The 17,700-nt window shown below is 42.7% G+C and overlaps 1 protein-coding gene across 21 annotated transcripts in view; it reads right to left on the reverse strand.

The window, feature by feature from the left end:
- Nucleotides 1–17,700, reverse strand: part of magi1b (membrane associated guanylate kinase, WW and PDZ domain containing 1b) — a 134,367-nt gene that overhangs the window by 35,555 nt on the left and 81,112 nt on the right. For 14 of the 21 annotated variants that reach the window (XR_015035832.1, XR_015035833.1, XM_085776138.1 and 11 more), the window contains 8 exons: nucleotides 16,195–16,314; nucleotides 13,430–13,672; nucleotides 9,688–9,913; nucleotides 8,897–8,979; nucleotides 7,997–8,032; nucleotides 3,937–3,994; nucleotides 2,817–2,950; nucleotides 1,410–1,529 (listed from right to left, as the gene is read on the reverse strand). Coding sequence is in view for 19 of the 21 variants with exons in the window: in XM_085776138.1 (XP_085632264.1) it covers nucleotides 1,410–1,529; nucleotides 2,817–2,950; nucleotides 3,937–3,994; nucleotides 7,997–8,032; nucleotides 8,897–8,979; nucleotides 9,688–9,913; nucleotides 13,430–13,672; nucleotides 16,195–16,314 (1,020 nt within the window). In the remaining 2 variants the exon portion in view is untranslated. The remainder of the gene's footprint in view (nucleotides 1–1,409; nucleotides 1,530–2,816; nucleotides 2,951–3,936; nucleotides 3,995–7,996; nucleotides 8,033–8,896; nucleotides 8,980–9,687; nucleotides 9,914–13,429; nucleotides 13,673–16,194; nucleotides 16,315–17,700) is intronic. The other 7 variants (XM_085776139.1, XM_085776136.1, XM_085776134.1 and 4 more) reach the window with 1 other exon arrangement.

Raw genomic sequence — 17,700 nt, forward strand, 5'->3', positions numbered from 1 at the left:
ATGGTATGGGTCTAAATCAAAAAGTGAAGTGAGGTGTTCACAGTTCAGAATGAGAGAAAGAAGGAGCAGCGGTCGAACGCAGGAAAAGACTTGAGCTCTAAATGTCTATTAATAGACAAAATTTCACACAAATGAATGAGAAGACGTCGGCGTCGGAGTGACAGTGAAGGCACCACAGAGGAATCGGCGTTTAGTGACCTGCAGAGCCACATTAGGTTATGGCAGGGCTACAGCTTATGTGTTCAATGAAAAATGCATTACCGTTGGGCTCAGTTGGTGTCCTTGTGTTTGTGGTGTGTGTGTGCGCGTGCGTGTGTGTGTACGTGACAGTGTGTGTTCATGTGCAATGCCTTTGAATAGCATTTTTCAGAACGGGGCGAGATGTAACAGAACTGCAAGCTGAGATGGCGGCTCTATCCACACGGGATCCGGAGATGTAAGAACAGACCAGGAAGCAGGAGAAACATGAAAGCAAGGAGTGAGATAAAGAGATTTCAAATGACGCCGTTCTCTGGAGGAATGTCAAGGCCTAGGACGGCACAGAGCGGTGACGTCAGCCAGGGGGTAGGAGGCAGAAAGAGACAAGTGCGAGAAATATGGAAAGACAGAAAAGATGGACGGAAACAAATAGCCGAACCAAAGCAGACGGTGGCGGGACACGAGACAAAAGCCGGCACGACGGCCAACGTGAGCAATAAAATAAAGAGATCGATGGGGGAAAAGGGAAAAGGCGACTGACTGAGCAGCGAGGGAGAGTTAGAGAGGGAGGCAGGGTGAGGCAGTTAATTCTTTGCCGTGGCAGTGCTAATTAGACAAGCTGCTAGTGGGAGGCTGGTATAAAAGGCGCTGGCAACCAGGAGAAAGAAAGAAACACACTCACACACACACACACTCACATATACACACAATGGCTAGACACTGTGTCTGTAGGTGTGTGTGTTGCTAAATGATGGGTGAAATCAGGCCATTATTTGATCTTAGAACTGAAACAACATAACCAGAGGTTCCATGAGAGTCAACATGTGGCCACAGTAAACACAGATGGTGCACATGTATAAAATAAGAGTTACATTCACTGTCCTCAGAAAAAAGACAAACATTGCCTTGAGTGCCGTCTTAGAGAACATGTAGTCTACTGTACATAATGAAAGAGGTGGATTTTATTTGACTCATTAAGAATATATGATGAAACTTATAGAGGGAGCTGCTTTTAGTGTCAATACATGACTGCTCCTCCGTCATGAAAACTCAAACATGGCCTGAGGCAACAGCTCTGGAAAGCAAACCACACTGTACCAGCTGAATTTGATTAAACTCATAATAAGTTCCCCTGGGTAACACAACTGAAAATCAATGAGTTTAATGTTTTCATTAGGTTTCAGACTTAAATTGTATAGATGAGAACTTACGTTTCTGTCCCATCGCATTGGGCACTGGGGGTCCTGTCTGAGGGTCCCTGTAGGTTTCCTGGTGGTTGGCAGCGTAACTGGCCAGAGGAGCCCCGGCCAATGTTGAATCCTCGATCCATTCTGCAACAGCAAGAGGCACATGTTCTCTAGATGGGGTCAAGACAGGTGCGCAGCTGCCGCACTTGTGGAAGAAATCGGGTCTAAAGGTTTGGGAAGCATGTGTGTGTTGGGGACAATTCCAGTTTGCTGCCTCCATATGAAGCCAGAGGAAGTGGTGATGTAAGACGGGCAAAACCTTTCCTGCTCTGGCATCTGTCTGATATAGCCTACCGTAGGCTACAGTTACAAAAAACTTCTGACAGAGCAACAAGTGAAAATGGTTCATTAAGTCCAACTACCCAGAGATCTCATGAAACCAACATCACAGTTTCAGATCTCCCTACTGAGTAATGATGAGATCATAGGAAAGCGCAGGCTGAATGCGTCACAAAGTAACTCTCTGAAGCTTTTAACACAGTTTCACTGAGTTGAAAATAAACTTAAAGTATTCTGAAAATACAATATAATGGCTACCTTCTTTGATTAATCACCTTGTTACAGCATCATGGCACCGATCAGGCTACAGCCTTCATTAATATTCTAAACAGTAAGATGAAATCAATACAGAGGTAAAAAAAAATGGATAAAAACCCTGCTTGAAGGTATTGAGTTTTCTTTTCTTTTTTTTTTTTGAAGAGAGATTGAGCTTTCAGACGGGAGTAAAGTCAGCAGGTAATCGAGTGGAATCGAATGATTTCTGCTGAATGAGCACAAGGTAGAGCGTGATAGGAGAGTCCCCCTGTAGGCTGGCCTGCATTTACAATTAATCTCTCTGCAGGGCGTCCTGTGAATGCATAAGGTTCAAGACAGGAAGGAGAGGGAACTTAAGGTTACCTATTAGTTGGGCACTGGCAGCTTTGCGAGCAGAAGTCCTCTTGAAAAACGCTACCTAATATTCATTTTAGTACTGGCACCACTTTGGGCTTTATTAAGTCACACAAATTAAGAAGCGGACACTCTTAAGCAGGCGGATCATTTTCATTCGAAGCCAAACTTACCTGTCGTCTCCTTGAGGGGAAAAAAAGGCTATTAAGTTATTACCACCAACAAATATCTGAAGGCAACACAGAAAACAGAAATTAACTTCAAAAAGGCTGCGCGGTGCAGCCGCAAATAATAGTTATGCCTTTATGGAAGGGCACTTAGCAAATCATAAGGCAGTAGCAGGCAACATCAAGTACTTCTGTAGCAATAATTGGAATAAAGACAGACACAATCTCCCAGACACATACGGACACATACGAGTCAGTCACACACATGAATAGAAAGAAAGGAAATGACGCCCTTGGTGGGGGCTTGTGAACGAACCTCGGATGTAGCGCTCACCTTCGGGTGGCTGCTGGCTTTGGGGCTGAGGCTGCTGAGGCTGCTGCTGCTCCAGCTGCCTGCGCCTCTTAGCCTCCAGCACTGGATTCTCATACTGGGTCTTCCTGTTGATATGACTGCGGGACGGGGTGAAAGGAGGGATGCAATGGATGGAAGGTAGTGAACGAATGACAGAGGAGGAAGGATAATAGGGAACACGGAAAATAAGCGTAGAAAACAGGGTGTCGGACAAGAAGTAAACATCGGCAGGAGAGGGAAAGCCCAACGGGGAGGGAAGACAGACACAGAGGAGAGGAGAGGAGAATAGAGAGAGAGAGAGAGAGATTGGGTCAGAACAGGGAGGGGAGACATAACGATAAGCTTTGATTAGTGGCACAATACACATGCATCCATCCGCACAAACACCGGCGCTCCTGTCTCAGACGTGCGTGACACAATCACACCCACAAATCACATCAAATAAATCCTATTAAAACAATGGTTTAATTCAAGGAAACTACAAACACCTTTCACATCTCACACCAACCCTGGGATGTTTCCCACTAACCTGCCAGCTCCCAAATAATTACTCCTGAAAGCGCCACATTATATGGCAAATTAAGGAAATGGTGAATAATGTATATTAGAAAAATTATTGCAGACACAAAGAGTAAAAAAAAAATAGAAATGTCAAAGGCTTGAGCCTGCAGGTGCTGCTTTGAACAGCGTCTAAAATGCATGAAATATTATTCATATTAATGCCGGGGCCCAGGTTCTCACACAAGATGAGAGGCACACACACATACACACATACACATATACACAAACACACTCTGCAATGTTTTCCCAAAACGACACACACACAAAATGGCCTACATTTTCCAGTCTACAAAGGACCAGAATAGCTGAGGTGAAATCTGGCTGTGACGTCACACAGCAAAGCAGTGAGTGTACACACATTAGAGCTGCTCCTATTTACACAGAGGTCAAGAGTTTGTTTTGTTAGACCAAAAAAAATGTGTGAAAGAATCTCTATTTACGTGCATGGAGACAAACGCAAGCCTGGGTGCATGTGCAATTTGCATAATGAGTCTTCGTGTGATGTACAGAGTGAAGCACTTACTCAACATAGTAGACCCCATACACTGGATCATCTATTTTCTCCCATCCAGGTGGAAGTTCTGGAAAAAACAAAGAAAAAACAAAGAGAGAGACAGAGTGAGACAGCAGAAACAAGAAGAGCTCAAGGCTGTGACGTTGTCGGAGGCCGTGTATTGAGCCATTAGTGGCAAGGCCAGTGGAGACCTTTTGCCTCTCCATTGTGTTTGCCTGTCAGTCAGTCTCCAGGGCCGGAGTGACTCAACACCTTCACAGGCTGTCTGGCTGCTGCTGCCCCCTCCGTCCCCTCACACTGCTGACATTTCCCACACATCAGATAGGAACAGAGCAAGACCCCCTTGGGCTGAGATGGATGGATGAATGGAGGGATGGATAGATGAAAGGAGGTGGGAGAAAGGAGTGATGGGGAGGGGTCAGAGAGCTGGAAGGACAGAAAGTAAGAAGAAGGGGGGGAAAGCACAGAGGGAGGGACAGGTGGAGGTGAGGAGAAGACACAGGGGGAGGGAAGAAGGATGAATTCAGGCTTTATAACCTTTGTAAAAAAAAAAAAAAAACCCCACACATGTGTCTGCTTGGACTGAAGGGACTTGACAGTGAATATGACTGGATGAGTTTCTTTTGCATATTGAAATATGACCTTTTTTGCCTTTCCAGTCAACAACATTATAACAAAGACAAACATTTTAGATTAATTCAATGGCCAGATTAGTGAAAGGATATCCATCCTTGGTTTAACACAAGGCCCTGGGAACTCTGTGAGCTTTAAATTAGTGTCCTTCATTTTTGTTTCACAAGTAACCATGGTTTTTATGTGGATTTCCCTGACTTCACCCGTTCTACCTCCTGTTTAATAGCTTGCACCCTGGCTTGAATGAAATCCAGCGTCACATGTGGAGGTGGCATTGAGTGCTGCAGCTGCTTACCCACAATGAGCATGACACGTTTACATAAAGTTTAAGTGAGTTTCATGGTAATCAAGATTGATTAGGGAAAGATGTGAATATGATAAGGACCACTTCAACGCTGTAATTGCCCGATGGTGCAGTCTAGCTGCGTTTCTACCCTGTTTGCCAGAGAGCACCACACCATTGTCTCCAACGTGGCCTTCTCATTTGGTTCTATAGCCTGATTACAGCAGCATTGATTATTGGCTGGCCTCCACATAGATAATGTCAGTAGCTTCTAATTGGCCACAAACGCAAATTGTCCAGTAATCCTCTCCTGTGATGTATACGTTTTACATATTATTACCCTCGGCCAATTATGCCTCGCCCTTTACGCGAGTGGATGGTAATTACAATCATCCAACTTGGAGAGCCTCCCTGCTCTAATGAGGAGGGTCCTTGGTTGGAGTGGAGTCAGCAGTGGATGCTATAAAAATGCACGATGGGGATGTTTAAATTATCTGTAGGCGACACTCACCATACTACAGCTTGGACTGTGGATGACAGTCAGCTGTATTGTCATGCCAGCTGGGGCTTTAAAGTGATTTAAGGTGACAAAGGTTGATTCTGCTTGTGAGCAACGCAAGCTGCTTTTATTCCATAATCTTCACCTGTTAAAATGTGGCTTAGTACAAAAAGCATATGCAGCAGAAAAAAAGGCAGAGCAAGGTTACAGCACTGTGTGTTGTACAGGGTGAACCCCACAAAGCAGGCGTGGTGAATTATCATTCAGATGTTTTGAACTGGAACGTTAAATGGAATGTGGTCCCGCCTCGCCTTGCGCAAAATTTTAATCACCCACTTGATTTCACACTGCACTAGCTCCACTCCTGGAGGAGGCACCTGTGTGCGTGTGTTTGTTTGTCTATGTTTGTGTGTGAGAGAGAGAGAGAGAAAAAGCCAGAGCGTGCAATCGTGCAACCAATCTTAACAGCATGGTATACATTTCAGGGTATGGAAATGCAAATGAGAAAGACAAAGGGAGAGAAATCTGCTGCTCATTAAACAGCGTTTTCTTCCCATCCCGTCGCCCTCCTCTCTCACCTTCCACCATGTATTGTGCTTTTGAGGCGAAGTCAAGCGTGATGAATTACACGTTTAACTGTTTGCATCTCATTCTCCTGATACAGTGCTGTGATTGATTTCTCTGGAGTAGGCATGTGCTACAGAGGGGGACTGCATATGTATGCGTGTGCGTGTGTGTGTGTGTGCTGGTGTTCATAAAATGCCTGAGTCTGCTCCTCCTCTGAGAGCTGAAGTTAATTGCGCTTCTTTGCCCACCTGTATTGGATTTTGCTGATCAATAATTATTGAGCGTGTTCATCCAGTCGAGGGCTGTCTTATGGACAGGGGACTCGTCTGATCTGATGATTATAACATGGCAGCCGTTTAAGATGCTTAACAGTGGCAGCCTGAAAGATACTGGCTCCTTTCTCTCTTCCATTTGTATTCCTGTTTCCTGAAAAAACATCTGTTGTCACCTGCTGGTGAAAAAAAGTGAGAATGGGGCTAAAAGCGAAATGATTTGTGTTTGACACCTTCCACTTCACGTTAGACCCCATGTTGATAGAAAGAATATTGATTAATGCAGCTTTAGCAGCTGATGAAAATACAAGCTCATTTCTGGGAAATAAACAGAATGCCCTAATTTGAGATAATCCCTACACCGGGCTCTAATGAAAATCTTTCCAATCCCATTTACGAATCTGAAAATAATTACCTATTAAGCTAACACAAGCCTTTTTAGAGAGGTGTCATCCTCTGCCATGACAATAGCAATATGCAGTTAGTGTCATTCCATTTTTTTTTTTTAATATGATGAGTGCACAATACAAAATTAGCGCACTTCTTCCTTTCATCCCTGCATTTCTAAGTTTTTCAGGTCAAGTCAAAACAGGTTCATCATAAAGAGCCGAGACAATCATTAATCACTTATCTCCTCTGATGGAATGACATCATTCATTACCAGTGCGTAACGGTGCTCGGCCCAGCCTCCAGACACCATTTATCCCGCACAAGTGGGCCGCGCTGCTGTGTCTGATAGGCTGGTTAGTGTGGCTGATGGGCCTCAGTGAGAGAAGGGCCTGTCGCTGTCTGGCTCAGACGCCCATTAGGAAATCATCATTAATACCATCTTCTCCCAATCAGCTATTGTCTCTTATGTACGAAAGGACAGTTTACTAGGACTGTATGTGTGTGTGTGTGTGTGTGTGTGTTTGGCTAGAAGCATGTGGGCGAGTTGACAGTTGTGTGTCACATTAAGTGTGTGTTTGTCAAAGCCACACACTGAGGGCAGGTTAGATAAAGGTTAAATCTGTCTGAACGCATAATATCTCATTTCCAGATGATTAGAGTCATTGTCAAAGTCACCTCTCACCAACTGTCAGTGGCTCTGTGTGAGTCACTAGCGCTAGCATTGTGCATTTGATTATGTAGATTTGCAGTATTAACTGTGGTCACTCCATTATCTCCACTGACCCAGTTCAACCTCTTTAAATTCAGCTCAAACTGTCTGAATTTCAGCCGTGTTTTAGATGCGTGTAAACCAAGGTGACACTGGCCTGACTCACCACATGTAGGCTGTGGATATAAGCCTGACACTGGGCCATCTATTCCAGCTGTTCTCTTCTATTTCCCCTTTTCCTCTGCCTGTTACCTGCTGCCTCTGATTATACTGGAACACATTGTTTGTCCTCCCTTTCTAACGCTAACTTATTTCTGTCCTGCTTGTGACTATTATTGATTTGTTTGTTAAAGTACTCAGTGGGAACTGTTGTCAAAAAAAGTGCCATATGAATAAAGTCATTATTGTATTGTTGTTGTCAATGTCATTTTCAAAAATTCCATTTTGCTGAAAGAAACGTCACCAAGCTGTCAACCTACACACTGTAAAATGCAATCACTCAATCGACATTATGTCTTTGCATTTTTGTGGTGTTTTGATGACAGTGCTCAATGCTCATTTTCCAACACAAAGAGGTCCCACAAAAAACATTTGCATGATGCAGAGACAGATTTGGCGATGCAAGACTACAGTGACAGTGGTGGTAGGATGACATGATGGATGATGGGTTGACAGAAATGTGTCAGAAAAAAGGGGAGCAAAGACATGGTGCCTACCTAGGTCATTATCCAGCTCTTCTGTGTGGACCCCTTCTGCTCAGTGGGATGGACACCGCCGCCCCACAGGATTGTTGTGGAAAGGGAAAGAGAGGAGGGAAGAAAGGTGCACAACAGTGAGTCAGTTAGATGCATTAACTACATGTGACCACTGGGTGGCAAGAGTTCATCAGAGCCGGAGCCTCAGCTTCATGACACAAAACCATGGTTACAGAAATCTCAAGGTACATTTCTACCACATTACAAGATCTCTGCGGTTTGAGGCAGCAATAGATATATAGATATAGAACTGCTGCAGCATTTTGTCCAACCTGAATGATGGAAACATCAGTCACCATTTATCAACTTTTAAATAAGTGTTCAAGCCGTATGCTTCATTAAAATAGATTATCAGTGTCGGTCAGGGTGGGAGTTAATGGTCAGACCTGGGTGATGCAGTCAGAGCTGTGGAACATGTTGCTGTGACCAACAGCTGAGAGAAGGTGTGTAGCAGAGCAGTGCCACCCCCTTCACTGCTCTCTGTTTTCTATGGCCCAACACTGACACCTTAGGGCTGCTGAGGGAACCACCACTCGGGCATAAAATTATGAGATTGTTTCAAATTTTCAACTTTGAGAAACAACTGAGGCCAGGATGTATTTGGTTTTCACCTGCCCAACATTTCATATTATTCAGTATTTTTCCAAAGCAGCTGGTTCACTTGTATCTAAAAACTATGACGGGGTGGAGTTGAAAGCCAGTGACACAACTGAAACCTTTTGGTCATCTGCAAGTGTTGTGTCTTGAATTGTCTTTTTAAAATAAAATAGCTAAGAAACTATGGACATCAACATTTGAGGAAAACAAAACTCTAACTCATGTGCATCATTCCTCATCATTCACACTCTCACGGGGGCATACCGTCATCTTCACATTCTTCCAGGGGTTTCTGAGGCTTGTCCAGGCACCGAGGGTCTATCCACGAGGTGGTTTTTGTATTGTGGCTAAACAGAACAAGAAAGATAAAATTACCTGGAGGTAACAGCAATACTGGGAAAGTGCGTTTGGTCAAGATGTGTGGTCAATTTACAAAATTCACAAATCGTCTTATTGTATATAAATACAACATCCAAAGAAACATAGAAAGGACAGGAATCCAATTGTAAAGTTGTAAACCACTGAACCTGAACTATTCTTAAACAGCCTTCATAAATGTTTTTAAACACTAAGAACCCACTTCAAACGAGTTACAATACCCATAAGTAACATTTCATCACTATACAATCTAACTAGGTCACTCTAAGCTGTTCTTCTTAAACTTAATATCCTTAAGAATAAATGATCCCAAATCTTTTTTCAAACTCACTTCCATGCCTGAAACAATAGTAGCTACATGAGTCAGATGGTTTATACATCATGATGACACAGACAAAGATTTGTGACAAAGATTTCTTCATGCCTTTGAAAAATATGTAACTTCTACAGAGAAATGCTTTGTTTTTACGCTTCATGTATATAATCATATAAAATATGACTGGATTTTTGGAAAATACTAGCTTGAATAAAACAGTTTTTTAAATGAAAGTGTGTGTTTATCAGTTTAGGATACAAGTGTTGGTATAAATGAATGAACCTGTGTAGAATACAACACCTTTTGACCTTTTCAGTGAGGCTATTTGTCACATTTATACAGACTATTTTCCGTTACTCACTCTATAAAGTAGACCTCTCCGTTCTCGGTGTAGGCCATCTCCCAGTTGTCAGGCAGAGGTCCCAGCGGGTCCTCTGGGGGAGGATGGCTCAGGTGAGAGTGTGTCTGCTGTGTGCTCTCCGTGGTGACCGGTGGTGAGGGGGTCGTCCCAGCGTAGGACGGGTCACTCTGGTGGGGGGCGAAGGGTCGCACCGAGTGATGAATCTCGTCTAATTCACTTGAGTCTCCTGGGGGGATTGAAAACAAACACGGCCTGGTGTTAGGAACACTAAGCTAACAGGAGGCTGGTGATGCGTTCAGGGACAGAAAGAAGCTGTGACAATTTTAATTTTTTTTAAACAAAAGGTGCTAACCAAAGATGTCGACTAAAAATGGCTTTTGCAGAAACAAATGCTTCCTCTCTCTTTTTAGTGTACTAACCAGTTTGCTAATACTAAGGATCAATCTGATTCAGATTATCTGAATACTTCCATTCAAGAGTTTTTCAGACAGCCTCATGCACTGCAGGTCAAAATATTTCCATGTAGTTTTTGAACAAAACAGTCACACAACTACAGAGTAAATTCATTTACCCTCCACAACGTCTTGCAGCTATAGAGACATTTACTTCAGTGAAGGCTGCTGAGTGGGCAGTTCGCACCTACAGCCGTGGCCTATGAGGTGCTAGCAGCTAGCTTCCTGTTATCTCATTTTCACACCCACCCTTGACTGGCACCCTCGCAGCTCTCACAATCACAAATGGCAAATAAACAACTTTTGGTTCCACCTTCTGAAAACACATGGCAGGAACAGCTTCAGGGCTGAGTCAGCCTCCTTACAATACCTACTGACCTACTAGCACACAAGAGGAAATGTGGGAAAAATCAAAAGCGACTAAGTCATTTAATTCTAAGTCATCACAATCAGAGCACTGGTGTCAGCAATTTATCTCTGAACACATTTAAATTAACACAATTGATTGTTTTCTCAAGTTCACAGACACAAATAACCTACCAAATACATATGTGTTCATCATTACAAACAATTTCAGATATGGAGGTTGTGCCGCTTGCAGCCAGATGGCACTATTTTACATTTCAGGACACATGGATACAGGCAGATGTAGTCAATCTCAGAGACCACTTACTCACCAATCAAAGAAGCTCTTGTGCGCTGCAGCCCCTCACCACACCAAAGTGCCCTTTCTCTCTCTCGCTCTCCTCGTCCTTTGTGCTCTTTCTCCTACTTTTTCATTTTCTGAGCTTATCCTCCTTCACAGAAATACCAGCCTCCCTTGCTTCTCCGTCTGGGTCCAATCCTTTTCAGGCTTGCCCACTTTTACCCGCTCACCAGTCACTCCCCCTTTCTCTTTCATTTCCTGCTACCTTGTCTCCACTTCCATCCCCTCCCACTTCATCCATCGCCACTCACATTCTCCTTTTCCTTTCCTTCCAAACAGAACGGCAGAGAAAAACTAAGGTCGCATTCCTGTGTTATACTCCAAGCTAAATAAAACAGCCTGGTTCTCAGGCTGCTGTCGAAGACGGCTCTGCCGGCAGCTGCCTGTGTACTCACTGACTTCAGGTCTGTTTGTTTTAAAGGTGTCTACCACGCCAGCTGAAGGAGTATGCGAGCTGTGGTGCACGTTTCTCAAAACAAGGACTTATCATACAACTACAGCCAGTACGCTGAAGAGCCAGTAAACTAACAATAGGTGGTGTGCAGCTGGTCACATGACAGCTGCTGATGAATTGCAGGCTAAGCCATGGATACATGAAGCGAGCTCGCCTATACACAGAGTTTATTAATGCCAAATGTGGCACTTGGGTTGGGCTGCTGCCTGTGTGAAGCTGCCAAATTTAATTTAGTTTGGGGTATGCTGCCAGCCTTGGGTTGTTCCGGTCTGGTATTTTGTATCCTAATAAATGAAAATTGTGTCTAAATGCATTAGAGACAGATTTTTTTTTTTACACCAGGCCTCAGAACACATTTCAAATGCATCTTAAGTGACCGCTTGTTATTGAATTTCGCCTCCCCACTGGCGGTGTGAAACTACTTAACAAACAAAATGCACGTGTGCTCAAACAAACAACCTGACAACAGGGGTGTGCAGAGCGTTTGTTGCCACAGCTTATCAACAGACTGCAGACAATAATATACGAGGGATCAATTCATATTAGGGTTGCAACAGATTTTCATGGTATGATAACCATCAGAGTGTTTTGCCCCTGTGGCGAAGGAAGTATTCACATCATTTCCTAAGTAAAAACATTAAAACCACATTTTCCAAAGCTTTTTGTTGTGCGTAAATTCTTGCTTTTATGCCAATATTGAATAAAAGTATGAATGGAAAATGCACTTGAAAAATGTCTCCTTTTACTTTTATATATATCACTAGATTTTATTGTTATAGCTGGTAGAAGTTAAGTTATTTTGTGTCTACCTGCAACAGACAACTAATGATATCTTTCACTCTGGACTTATGAAATGTTTAATTTCTTCATTTATTGATTCATAGTTTGGTTTATTAAAATAAATAAATACTGGAAATACTGAGAAAAGCATAATAAGCTCTAAAAAGTTGCCAATTCATCCCTCTGTCTTTCTCCATGGGGTCAGATCAGGGTCAGTGTGTGTCATCGATACAAAAGTAGCTGGAGGCAGCAAAGTGGTCAATTACTTGCATGGCACTTTTATATGTTATGGTAAAAATGTGTCACACACTTTGATCTGCATAACAGAAAGCTTGAGGATGGGCAAACATGTCTGATACTTCCTCATTTGGCAGCCACTTTGCGTACACACTTGTTGCAAACTGCTTATCTCTCCATGAGGACAGCTTTGTGTTCACTTCTGGAATACCTAAAGTGATCCAACTGATCCACTGATAATCAGAGTTTTTCATAGGACAGAACACTCATGCTTCTCTTTGCCATTTTCTCCACTGTGTGCGTGTCTGTGTATATCTGCTCCATTATACTGTAAAACTGCTACAGTGCTGCAACCCTACTTCATATTACACGTTTGACACATTCACACCAACTAATGATGGATTGGTCTGTTAAATATTATTCACATTAATGCAAATGCTCATCACCAGACAGAGCAGTCCTATGTGATATCTTCAGGTTATTTATTTTACCATACTAATTATCTGTAACCAATATTTACATAAATGAATATTCCTGCTATTAACTGTGTCTATATTAAGTTAGGGAACTTGAGAGCTACACATCCTGACTTTAGTGCTTTGTAAAGCTCAAGACCCCAATTTCATTAGACCCAAGAGAGTTCAGTGTGGCACTATAGTACTTCTCAATAAAAGGTTATCTAGACAGCAGCCTCTTTAATATCCAAAACGACAATGGAGACAACCAGTTAGTCTCTCAGTAGATTGACTTTTGCCAATTATTGTCTCTCAAGTTGTCTCCTTGTGATCCAATCATCTAAGATGTACTTCAGTGCAAGGTGTTCATACAGTCTCACTCTTGCTCTTAGAAGTTTGACCCTCCAGGATTTCAGTGTTTTGGGAGAACAAACTCACACTTGCCAACAAATAAAGTTTCTGTTTTCTTCTATTACAGTTTTTAAATAATCTTAAACCACCTAACTGATGACTTTAATTTATAACTAATGTCCTTGTTTTCTGGGATTTGGAGGAACTATCTGTAGAGCATGACTTTAACCCAAATAAAAGATCCATCCACATACTCTGTTTTTCTCTCTCTCTCCCCGCTGCTTGACCCCATGTGCTCGGCACGTACCTGTAAAGCTACTGTTCATGTCAGGGAGGTCCTCGTCGTCCTCCTGCTGCTGCTCTCCAGGCCCTATTCCAGCATTGTGCATGTCATTGTAGGACTTGCTGCGTCTGGGAGTGGAGTGCTGCGAGCCCGGCAGGCTACCGCTGAGCCCGTCTGGCAGTGGGGCATCACCACCGCTACCGCTACGGCTAATCACTTTCCCACCGGGGGGCTGCACCGGCGGCTTGGGCGTCCCATAATAGTTACCTAGGCAACGAAGAAGCAGGCAGGGAGGGGGGGATTAAAAAAATACAGAGAAAAGAAGGGCATTCTAGTAGGAGGACAAGAGAAGAGGGGTCAAAGGGTTGTGTGTGTGTGTGTGTGTGACTGTGAGTATGTGTGTGTGTGTGTTGGTGGGGGTGTAGTTTAGCCTTTGTATGCAAATTTGTCTGTGGGAAAATGTGAATTTGTGAATTTTCATAGAAATTCCACAACAACTCTGTTTTTAACTGATCATAAAGTGATAGATATATTATTCAAATGATATTTCACATAATTTCCCTTTATTATAAAATCAGTTTAGTTATTTTTTTGTGATTAATCAGTGAAAGTTGATACAGTGGATGCCATTTGCCAGTAGGAAGTTTTGTGTACTAGGTAAACAAGGACAGGAGCAGTTTCCATTCCAGTGATTCATAGAATTGTCTGAAGGCATTTTATGAAGCTGCCAAATTATTCTCCAACTAACAATTTCAAAGAGGAGGAGAAATAAAATACTTAAAAAGATACTTTTTCTTTATAAACCAAGTCATTTTCATCCAAACTAAGACAAGGCAAACCTAAAGAGACTGTACCATCAGAGAACCAGAATATAAAGCCAGTATCTAAATGAGACTGAATGCCACAAGCATCCAAAGTATAAAGGCAATGGATAAAAAAAAAACTATGTTTTCCTCCAGGTGGCGAAACTACAATTGAAGGATAAATTGGCAATGTACCTGAAAATTTCAATTTTTAAAATATTCTTTTTATGTCTAACCAGTTGAAATGTTTAGTATGGACCTAAAGTGCCAACATTTAAAGGCCAACACATAATCATATCATTATATTCCTGGACCGAATATAATAGAATTTTACACAGGTTGACTGTCGGTGCATTTGGATGCTGAATAGAATCTTTTAATTGGGAGTTAAGCACATTCGCATGATCTAACAAATGTGGCAAATGCGACTCATTGCCTAAGTTTGCCTGGTTTGCTCTTTGTTTTTTAACTTCCTGCTGGTTTTTGGTGGTTGACAGACAGAGAGGGGTGATAACGCACCACCATGCACCAGTTCACTATGACGCTCGCCTCTGACCCCGTCTTCAAGTTCAGCTGTCAGGAACCTGGCAGCCCGATGTCGTGTCACACAATCAGCCTGTCTGAAGCATGCAGCAACCTTTAGCTCTACTTCCTGACTTCCTGCAAACTGTCAACAATGGAGGTGAGTAAGCTGGCTGCTGATCGTCATCAGTCCGTCGGCTCTGTTTGCGTCTCCTGGCTACGGGAGGGAAATCCATTGTAATGGAAGACTGAATGAGCCGAGCGGACGGAGCAGACACTTCATTAGACATCATCTGTCTGGTGAATGGAGGAGCTACATGGTAGTGTGGTTGTTTACAGTTCTTGCAGTGTGTCACTAATGACTTCGGTTTATCAGGAAAGCGGAGGTGTCGTGTACTGTATGGGGCTCACAGCTTGTTCCGAGTGAGTTTTTGGTTTTGCTGGTGACCGTCTGAGTCAGGAGCAAATTTATATTTAGAAAAAGAACCTTGTTGAGTCTGACGCATGATTTCATTAGATCCAGATCCAGATATAAATATCAAACGTGACTAAAATAACTGATGGGTTAAGAGTGAATGACTGGATAATTTGACAGGCATACATGATTCATGTGTATGTGTGTCAGAGTGACTCATACAAAACATGACAACAAAATGCTAACAGACGATTCCCCAGTTTCTCAGTGAATACATTTTTCATGAAGTTGTTTATATGAGAAACATCCAAAGGTTTTATCATGAACTTCTTAAACTTTCAAACAAATTTCCTTTGTGCCATTCTTCAACTCCTCTCGTCCACTTGATCCAGTTCTTTCCAATATGTTAGCGAGCTAACGGCTCCCTGAGAGGGGAGGTAAACATGTTGCTCTGGGCCATCTGACCTACATTTATGTTGAGGGCAAATAGCAATAGCACACCAAAGAGCAGGAGAACTAGAACAATTTTCCATTTGAGAAAACATACATGTCTTCTCATGTATCCTAGGGGATCGTCCACTGAGACATTAATGCAATAGATTTCGATGTCAATGTAAAGAATGGAGCAGCGGTTGACATTAAAACCTAACTGTGATGGGTGTGTGTTGAGCGCCTGCTGGAGACGGAGCGGGGGGTCTTGGTTTCCTCCTGTCGTGCCTACAGATGCACCTGTACAAGAGTCGTCTGATTGGCCTGGGCAGGGACACGACATGCTGCTTGTTGACAGTGTGCCATGGGTGTGCAACTTGTGTGCTGGCTCAGGTTAAATGCCATTTGTGCCCCCCCTTTACTCCTGTACTGTATTTCCTCCCTAATGTTGAATAATCTCTGATCTGTTTTCACTCACTTTCTATTGTCCGTCCTTGATTTCTCTGTGTCTGAAGTTGTAAAAATGTTTTGAAAGGTGCTACACATGCAAACCTCCACCACACATTTACAGTATACATGTACAATTTTTACACACAACATTGGGTGATTTTCTAATTTACCTTCATACGTTCCGATCTCCAACAGGGTTCCACTCTTCTCCAATTCCAGGAAGTCCTCCACTGAGAGGAAGTTGTAGTCCACGCCACTTACTTCTCCGTCTCGTGGGGCGCGGGTAGTACCTGGACAAACACATGGTAGGAATTAGCAAACTCATTCCACTCCTTGTGCTACATTTGTAAGTGATAAAGATACCAAAAAAAAAAAAAAAACTGTTTACGGCCATTTTTCTTCTTTAAATTACACCTATGACACATGTTCCAGGGTTTACAATAGGACAGGTAATGTACCGTTCTACAGTCTGTTTACACTGCTAATAATAGGTTTTATTGCATGTAAAAATACCATGATAGCAAGAGCATCTCAGAAGGTTTATCACTCTCCTCAGACAGAACACACTGATAGGGAGATGATCCATTGTTGGCTATGATCGTTCCTCACACTGGGGTAGAGTGTGAGGTATCATAGTAGCACTTTAGTGGGATCCTGCCATATGTGTGCGTGCATGTGTGTGTGTGAGTGGGGGGTACGTGAATGTGTGTGGTTTGGCATGTAGCCGGTGAGACTGGAGCACTTATGGCTGTTGACAGTTGGCGTCAGTGGTAAACAGCTTTGTAGCAGAGACAATGGTGAGATGACAACACTGCAAACTGATGCTAAAAGTCATTTCACCTTTTTTTTTTAAATTTATTCTTTTTTTTTTCAAATTTTCTTCATTCCGCCGTCTTTGCCCTCTTCACTGATTTAGTCTTTGCTTTTTTAACTCACAATTTCACACATTTCCCTTGTTGTCTGGCGGTGGTTATGCTCTCTTGCCAGGAATCTCACTCTCTGCTGTTTTTATTATATCCTTCTATGAAAAAAAAAAAAAACTATTCAGTCAGTGGATCAGGCACTGGTTTAGTTTAAGCATCAGTTCCACTGCAGAATATCTTTCTCATCGCTCTTGTTCTGACACACATCCGTGAAATGATGATGACAATGAGGGCTTTCCCTTCCTTCTTCTATCTCTTGATCTATCTGTCCTATCTCCAGTCGGTTGGTAAGCAATAAGCTGGTAAAAATAGATGTGTGGGGATATGGGGAGAGGCTCCCACTGCAGCCACGGCCAGTGACACTGGTGATAAATCACAGATGTGAGGATCCTAACTAAAGCAAGCATACATTACACTCACGTAAGCATATTACATGTAGAGGAATGTGCATGTTGCTACATCCACACTGTGTTTTCATTTTGAAACAGTGTTTTATAACCTCCAGATGACCATTAAAGCTCAGTATCTGATACGATATCCCTCTACACTGACACACCTGAAAACACATATCACATGATCATTCGCTGAGCATGCACATGCCTCTATAAACAGGAAGCAGGTAGTCTCTATTTTGCAGTTGGTTAGTCACAGAAAATACAAGCAAGGCAGTGGTAGGCTGTGATTTATGATGGAGAAGACACAAACAAATAAATACGTTTTAAAATGTAACAGTGTGGATGTTGCCTGAATCTC

The sequence above is a fragment of the Trachurus japonicus genome, chromosome 5 (assembly GCF_045865225.1).
Source record: "Trachurus japonicus isolate A0001 chromosome 5, Traja_1.0".
Taxonomy (NCBI): domain Eukaryota; kingdom Metazoa; phylum Chordata; class Actinopteri; order Carangiformes; family Carangidae; genus Trachurus; species Trachurus japonicus.